The sequence below is a fragment of the Sapajus apella genome, unplaced genomic scaffold (assembly GCF_009761245.1).
Source record: "Sapajus apella isolate SASKATOON/1434 unplaced genomic scaffold, GSC_monkey_1.0 scaffold2878, whole genome shotgun sequence".
Taxonomy (NCBI): domain Eukaryota; kingdom Metazoa; phylum Chordata; class Mammalia; order Primates; family Cebidae; genus Sapajus; species Sapajus apella.
Genome location: NW_022439804.1, coordinates 1 through 8,442, shown reverse-complemented (window position 1 = coordinate 8,442; position 8,442 = coordinate 1). Strand labels below are relative to the sequence as shown.

Sequence of the window (8,442 nt, the reverse complement as noted above, 5' to 3'; positions counted from 1 at the left end):
GTGTGAACCACGGGTAAACACAGGGGGCAGCGTGTGAACCACGGGTAAACACAGCGGGCAGTGTGTGAACACAGGTAACCACAGGGGCAGGGTGAACCACAGGTAACCACAGGGTGCAGCCTGTGAACCACGGGTAACCGTAGGGGGCAGTGTGAACCACGGGTAAGCACAGGGGCAGCACGTGAACCACAGGTAACCACAGGGGGCAGCCTGTGAACCACGGGTAACCACAGGGGGCAGCGTGAACCACAGGTAACCACAGGGGGCAGCCCGTGAACCCCAGGTAACCACAGGGGGCAGCGTGAACCACAGGTAAACACAGGGGGCAGTGTGGGGTCGGGTCTCTGCAGGTGTCTCTGGCTCTGAGCACCAGGGAGTCCTATCACGTCTATTACTTGCTGTATCTCCGGCAGAGCTGTGACGAAGACTCCGATTCCAGCCCAGCTCCCGTGGGATTTGCGCTGCCTCCCAGGGCTCAGCACCCCTTCTGAAGGACTTGCCCCCGTGAACCAACTGCCTTGGGAGGGGATGGAGGGAGGCTGGAGACACCATGGAAGCTCAGGGCTCCTCCCAGCCCCATCACCAGACAGGTCCCTCTTCTCCCTACGGGGAAAGGGCAGGCGACATTGAGCAGGATGCAGCCTCTCCATAGACCCCCTACCCTGCAGAGGCTGAGTCCTGCCATAGACCCCCTACCCCGCAGAGGCTGAGTCCTGCCGTAGACCCCCTACCCCACAGAGGCTGAGTCCTGCCGTAGACCCCCTACCCCACAGAGGGCTGAGTCCTGCCGTAGACCCCCCACCCCGCAGAGGCTGAGTCCTGCCTTAGAGCCCCTACGCCGCAGAGGCTGAGTCCTGCCGTAGGACAGCAGGGACATGGCCGGGGAGAGGCAGATTTCCTGGGTCCTGATGTAGCTGCGTGGTGTACTAAACTGGACGGCTGGGGCCTGGGAGCCTGCTGGCAAACAGCCCCTCGTGTTAGGTCAAGGAAAGGCTGAAAGAGTTGAGAGCTGCTTTAAGATGATGACAGAAAGCCCACCCAGCCACTGCAAGCTGTCCCTCTGTGGTCACACCACTCATTAGACATGGGCAGTGCATCCTCCTCTGCCTTTGACTTTAAGATAAGGCCGTTTTGAGCATTAAGGCACCACTAGAAACAGGGAACCCCAGGGGTCTGGGCCTTCTTCCCACATCTCCTTGTCCCTGCCCCCACCCCGGCCTGCAGGGACCAGCTCCACAGAAGGCCCTTGAGGCCAGGTCACCATAGGAAAGGGAGGAAGGGGGGAACTTCCCCCCAAGTGTCTCAGGGAAGAGCAGCTGACGTCGGGTGGCTGAGGGTGGAAATGGGAGAGGAACCTCCTCCTGGGGGGCTGACCATTCCCCTGGTCACCACCCACGCCTTAGCTATCTCCTCTCCCCCAGTGCAGGGAGGGGCGGGGGCACAGCTTCCTGAGCCCCAGACTCAACTGTTGTGGTTGCAGGGCCATCAGGAGACAGAGAGAGCCGGACACATGCCCGCAGCACCCCCTGCCCCCCACCCCACGATGGACCCCAGAGAAGCCGGGCAGCATGGGGAGGCCACCGATGGCTCCCAGGAAGACGTGGCCTTCAACCTCGTCATCCTGTCCCTCACCGAGGGGCTCGGCCTGGGTGGGCTGCTGGGGAACGGGGCAGTCCTCTGGCTCCTCAGCTCCAATGTCTACAGAAACCCCTTTGCCATCTACCTCCTGGACGTGGCCTGCGCGGACCTCATCTTCCTTGGCTGCCACATGGTGGCCGTGGTCCCCGACTTGCTGCCAGGCCGGCTGGACTTCCCGGGCTTCGTGCAGACCAGCCTGGCCACGCTGCGCTTCTTCTGCTACATCGTGGGCATGAGCCTCCTGGGCGCCGTGAGCGTGGAGCAGTGCCTGGCCGCCCTCTTCCCGGCCTGGCACTCGTGCCACCGCCCACGCCACCTGACCACCTGCGTGTGCGCCCTCACCTGGGCCCTCTGCCTGCTCCTGCACCTGCTGCTCAGCGGCGCCTGCACCCAGTTCTTCGGGGAGCCCAGCCGCCACCTGTGCCGGGCGCTGTGGCTGGCGGCCGCGGCTCTGCTGGCCACACTGTGCTGCACCATGTGCGGGGCCAGCCTGCTGCTGCTGCTGCACCTGGAGCGAGGCCCCCAGCGGCCCCCGCCCCGGGGCTTCCCCGCGCTGGTCCTCCTCACCGTCCTCCTCTTCCTCTTCTGCGGCCTGCCCTTCGGCATCTACTGGCTGTCCCGGAACCTGCTCTGGCACATCCCCCACTACTTCTACCACTTCAGCTTCCTCATGGCCGCCGTGCACTGCGCCGCCAAGCCCGGCGTCTACTTTTGGCTGGGCAGTGCCCAGGGCCGCAGGCTGCCCCTCCGGCTGGTCCTCCAGCGGGCGCTTGGAGACGAGGCTGAGCTGGGGGCCGCCAGGGACACCTCCCGCCGGGGCCTGGTGGACATAGCAGCCTGAGCCCTGGGGGCCCCGACCCCAGCTCAGCCTCTGGGAGCCAGGAGGAGTTGCCCTCCTGCCTCCGGGAAGACGGTGGGGTCAGAGGCTGGGGCCAGCTGGACCTGGAGGAGGCCTTGGTGGGTGACCCGGTCATGTGCTGTCGAAGCTGTGACCCTGGCTCCCGGGCACGAGGCTCCCCTGGGAGGCAGCTGGAAAGGCAAGATCTCTATATGCCCAGGCAGGTGGGCCGGGTTTCTGGGGAGAAGTCCCAGGAATGTGCATTTTTGGGAAACCTCCCTGACAGTTCATGCACAGGCACCCGTTCCCTGCTCAGCTACAGTGGGGAGAGCCCAGAAAGGAAGGAAGCCGGTCCAGGCACCAGGTGAGGGGCAGGGGCAGACCCTCCCGCCCCTCCTTCCTCACGCTGCAGGTGCACCCACGGAGAACACAACCGTCCTCAGCTCACCATGTACCCTTGCAGCAGCTAAATTGACCCTAAAATTGAAGACTGCCCAAGACTTGACTGCCGGCCCCGATGAACTGTGTCCAAAGCGGCCCGAAGCCTTTGTGTCCTGGACCCGTTATGTTGTCGCAGGTTTTAAGCAGGAAAATGCAGTGATGCCACAAAGCCACTCATTCCATCAGCATAGGGTGTCCGTGGATCCAAAGCCGTACCCCCAACCCCAGCACACATGAGGAAAAGCAGGGCTGAGGCTGGCTTCCAGAAGGCTGGGGGGCTGTCCTTGGTCATCGGTCCCTTGCTCAAGGCACGCGACTCAGACCTGAAAGATACAGCCCTCGCTTGGAGCTTCGGAAAAGCTGGCCCCATGGGTGTCCCCAGATATTGCACCCTGGGTGGGCGGAGAGGCTCCTTACAGCCCACCCCCAGCAGCCCGAAGCCCTGTCTCCCCATGGGACCCAGGCCTTCAGCAACCAGAAAGCTTCCTGTCTGCCCCGTGTGAGGCAGCCCACCCTCTGCCCTGGGCTGGTCGGCTCCAGAGGAACCCTCTAAGGAAGGAACCCGGGCTTCACCCTCAGCAGGCTTCTCAGCTTCCCCTGAGTGCCAGGCCTGGCTGCCACCCCAGAGCACCTGCCAGGGGGTGCTAGGATCCGGAGCTTTGGAGCCCACAGCCTGGGCTGAGCCCTGCTGGTCACCCCACTGAGTCACCACGGCCCAGTCTCTGAACGCCCCCCCACCTCTGCTTGCTCGTCTGTGAAATATGAGATCCAGTGCTGTGAGGCCTGCCCAGCCTCTCGTGAGCCCAAGAGAAACGGGTGTTGATTCCACTGCTACCAGCGCCCGACATCCAAGTCTGCAATGTCAGTCTGAGCCGCAGACTGAGGCATCTGAGAGGTTTGACTTCTGACTCCGGCCTCCACGCCCGGTGACGGAGGGACATTCCCTCCTGGCCATGACTGAGCCTGTCCCTGCTGAGTCTGGGTGAGGGTCACAGACCCCTGGTCAGCACCCTACCCTAGAATCCAGCTCCACCACCCTCCTCACCCCGTGGGGCCTGCACTGGGCCCGCCCCAGCCCACACAGCGCGTTCACCCCCTGCTCCCATGCGTCCCTGGCCGGTCTGGAGACTGGGAGCCCCAGGGGTGGGGCCCGCCTCTCCGACAGCCCCTCCAGCCCCGCTCCGGGACTTACCTCCTCCCAACTGATCTCCAGCCCAGGATCTGGGCAGGACACTCTCTCCCTGCCTCCAGGACAGGATTAGCAACCTCAATTCCTCAGCTGACAAACGAGAACAGAAAGGGAAGTGGCCTGTCCACAAATTCCACTTTCAGTCCCAGGACATACACTTCCCCCAGAACAAGGAAGAACCAGGAGGAAAAGCACAGATGACTCTCACGGACATGACCTTGCCGTGGGCATGATCCCGGGAATCCTTGTAGTAATGTAGGAAGTTGCTCCCACTCTCCAGATGAGACCACCGAGGCTCAGAGGGGCTACGTGGCCGCTCAGGACCACAAGAAAGTGGCAGAGCCAGAAGGTGACCCCCAGCCCACCCTCCACCACACAGACCAGGGCGAGCTCAGGTGCCCTCAGCCCCACACTGGCTCCCCAAACCCCAGCCCCATCCTCACCCAGACCCCTTTGCTGCATAAGGGTCCAGAGAGACTGGGGACCCTTCGAGTGCTCAGTCCCTCCCAAAGAGCCTGCCTTAGCATCCAGGGGATCAGGGGCAGCTCTAGATGCCTGCTTATTAGCCCTTCCCACGGAGTCCGGGAAATGCGGCTTCATCCGAGGTCTCCACGGAAAGTGGGCCCAGCCTGCCCCCACTCTGACAGCAGGCATGGCTGCAGGGGTACGGCCTGAGGGCCCAGGATGTTGGTGGGGTATCCCCTTGGCCCCAGATCTGCCAGGTTAGCCTCCAGTTCTGCGGTCCCTGAAACCTCAGGACATTAGGACTGTGCGGGTGGGGCTCCAAATTGGAGGCCGAGCTTCTGTCCAGGCTCCCACCCGCCCCTGCCCAACCTGCGCCTCCTCTTCTGCCCCCGGAGCTACAAGGCTCCACCAGGGACCCCTGGCTGCCCTCAACCCCTAGACCCCACCCTTTAGGATGCTGGGGCTGCCCCACTCAAAGGACGCCTCCGCCCGGGTGACAGGCAAAGCTCCTCCGCCAGGGCCCAGCCCACCCTGCCCACCTGCCCCCAGGTCCCCGAGGGGCTGCTGCAGCCAGCAGAGTTCCCAGGAACAGGCGGCTGCTGCTGGGGGCAGCCAACATTCCCGGGAGCCTCTGTAACCCGCTCCCTCCTCAGGGCCGAGGGAGGCTGTGTGTGAGGCCTGTGTGTGTGACAACAGGGACAGAGACAGGCCTGCGGCAGCGTCCCATCCCCTCCCCATCACCAGGTGAGTCTGTAAATCAGCCTGCGCTGCATGGCGCCCTCACGGGGCAAGGCCCGCGCTCACTCCTCGGCTGGTTCGGCGGCTCACACGCTGGAAAAATGAAAGCAAACATACCTAAACCATGACGTCGGCTTTTGTTTTGTTTTTCTCGTGAAATTGCACAATTCTTCCACAGCCCTGAAAGTTTCCTCTGAAGCACACCTCACCCGCCCACCCTGGCGGTGCCCACATGTTGCCCAGCTGGCTACGGGGCTTCCAGTCCGTTCGCCCCTGGGTTCCCCACCACCCCCATGTGTGGTCACGGATGCGTGTCAGACCTGCTGATTTCATGAAGGGGTATTTTTCTCTTCAGCTATTGGTTCTCACCAGCAGCAGAGCCAGTGCGTTCCAAGCCGTGACTCTGCCTTGGGCGCTGGCCACGCGTGTAACATGCATGAGGTCACGTGAACTTCTCAAGCACTGAGGCTTCGAGGCACTGAGAGCACCCGGCAGGAGCCACCGCCCTAAACGGCCGAGCCCAGAGCTGGCTGCCACTGACGGGTTCTGGTTTCTAACCTGGGTGTCCCCTGATGGGAGCCCCTAGCTCCCAGCCACGCAAGACTCCGCCAACCTGCGAACAAGAAGGGAGGGAGGCAGAAAGAGGGCAGCCTCAGACCCGGCCCAGCAGCCCCCAGCAGCCCCCAGCAGCCCCCAGCAGCCCCGGTACCCCCGGTTCCACCTGTGTCTTGTTTTCTCTGCTCTGAAGCTTCAGCGTCTAGGCCCCTGCAGACGCAGGAGGGGCAGCCCCTCCCAGGGTCAGTCAGTTCCCAGAGAGTGACAACGCCTTCATGAGCTCACGTCGCAAATGCCCCCCACCCCCAGCCCTCCTCTCTCCGGCTCCCACACTCCTGGCCACTGTCCCTGCCCTCATGGCCCCAGAGCCAGGTTCCAGACCACCAAGGACAGGTTTTAGGACCCAGAGCTCTGAAAGTGTTCCCGCTGCAAACCCTACACCCAGCGAGCGGCACTGACGGCCTCACCTGCTCCTTCCTACAGAAACCGTGGTGAAGCTCCTAGAAGTTCCCCTCCTCCTCCCTCTGCCTCCTGACCCACCCGGTACCGCCCACGTGGCCGCATGGGGTCAGCTCCCACTCCTACCGGAAGCTATGAGTTAGCACCATCTCTTCCATGCCAGGGTCTCCTCACCTGCTGGCCTCGCCTGCCTGAATAATCATGATGCCCGTAGGCAGCACTCCCCACATTGAGCTCCTCTGCAGACCAGCAGGGGCGGGGGTCTGTCTTCCACATGCAGCTGGGCTGGGCTGGGGGCTCTGCTGGACCCCCGGTCCCCACTCTCCATCAGCCCTGGGGGACGTGGGCAGCCTTGGGCTGTGTCACGCCAGTTTTGTTCTGAAGGTCAGATGGGATGGTGGCATGGAAACCATGTGAACTGAGGCGGGTTCCCGGCGGCCAGAACCTCCCGCATCCCGCGCTGTTGCTGCTTCCTCAGGGGCCCCCAACAGCCCCCACAGAGACCATCACTGAGTACCCACAGCACGCTCGATGGGATCAAATCCTCCCTGCACCTTCAGGCTAGGACACTGGCCAGGGCACAGAGCGGCTGCAGGTTGAGCCGTGAGGTCACCATGTCACGAGGTGGAGCCTGGACACGGGCGGGATAGCCCAACTGGCAGCTCTAACCATCACATGAGCTCAGGACGGCTGTGTCCAAACAAACCACTCTTGGGCGTCTGCACCACCCGGACAAGCGAGTTAAGTGTCCAGCACCTCAGTTTCCCCAGCTGCAGGCAGGGATGAGGAGGTCGGCATCTCAGACAGCGCGGTGGGGCGCGAGAGAGGCCCAGTGGGGCGCATGCACGCACTCAGGCCGCCTGCCCTGCGGTCACTGCTTGTAGCTGCCGGAACTGATGGCCACACATCAAGGGGACGGCAGGGCTGTGCTCCCCAAAGGCTCCAGGGGCGGGTGCTTCCTCGTCTCTTCCGGCTCCAGGTGGCTTTGGGTCCTCCCTGGCCTGTGGCTGTGTGACCCGTGCTCGCCTCCAACCTCACGTGGCCTCTCCGCTGCTCTCCAGTGTCCCTCCTCTCCCTTCCCATATAAGGACACTTGTCATTGGATTTGGGGCCCATACAAATTCTCCGGGACGAGCTTGTCTCAAAGGCCACCCATCTGCAAATGCCCTTTTCCCCAGTCAGGTGCCAGCAACTGGGACTGGACACACAGGCCACACCGTGGGTGGGGCGGGCTCTAGCTCAGTCCTCCACTGGGACTGGACACGCGGGCCACACCGTGGATGGGGTGGGCTCTGGCTCAGTCCTCCACTGGGACTGGACACGCGGGCCACACCGTGGATGGGGTGGGCTCTGGCTCAGTCCTCCTCCAGCTCTGGGAACGGCTGCTCCCCTCCCCCACCAAGGCTCCCTCCCTGCCCTGCACCTGCACCACGCCCCTCCCAGAGAGAATAAGATGGACTGAAGCCCGGCCTCAGGGCGACACCCATGCTCCACAGGGGACAGCTGGCCAGTGAGAAAGCCAGCACACGGTGTAGGCGGTGGGCAGACCCAAGAAGGGGCTGTGGGAGGGGTTGGGGTGACAGAGAAACCACGGTCGGCAGCTGCCTGGGCCTGGCTGGGGCTGGCCAAGCTGTACGGATGTCGCTCCAAAGAGCTTCACGCTTCACTTCAAGCTGCCTCAAACAACCGCCCGTGCCCAGCACCGTTTGAAGTGCCCCACAGAAAGCGACCCCAGAAGCTAAGGCACCCCACCCCACAATGGCCCTTAGACAGGGGAAGCCCTCGGGGGCCGGGATTGCAGTCGCTGCCTGAGACCTGGGTTACAAGACAACCCTGCCCCGCTCCCAGGCCCTGCCTGGCTGGAGGGTCCGCAAGGACCCAGAACTTTCCAGCTCTCAGGTTGTGGTTGTGTTGCTGACACCGAGCTCCCCGTCCCACCCGGCGGTGCGGTGGCCAGGAGGGACCCAACTAAGTTAATAGAATGCTCAAAGTTTCACTCAAACCGGAGGCGGGTGAGGAAGGCTTGGAGAGGCCAGGTGCCACAGCAGGCTTGGGCAGTGACCCTGCGGCGCGGGTGGAGCCTCGCGGGGAGAGGCCAGGTGCCACAGCAGGCTTGGGC

General features: G+C 63.4%; 1 protein-coding gene across 1 annotated transcript; it reads left to right on the top strand.

Annotated features, from left to right (window-relative positions):
* Positions 1 to 143: 143 nt before the first annotated feature.
* LOC116547379 (mas-related G-protein coupled receptor member E) lies at positions 144 to 2,825 on the top strand. Its single transcript, XM_032273348.1, has one exon. It carries the CDS (start codon positions 1,343 to 1,345, stop codon positions 2,477 to 2,479), a length of 1,137 nt encoding a protein of 378 aa, XP_032129239.1. The 5' UTR covers positions 144 to 1,342; the 3' UTR covers positions 2,480 to 2,825.
* The last annotated feature ends 5,617 nt before the right edge of the window (positions 2,826 to 8,442 follow it).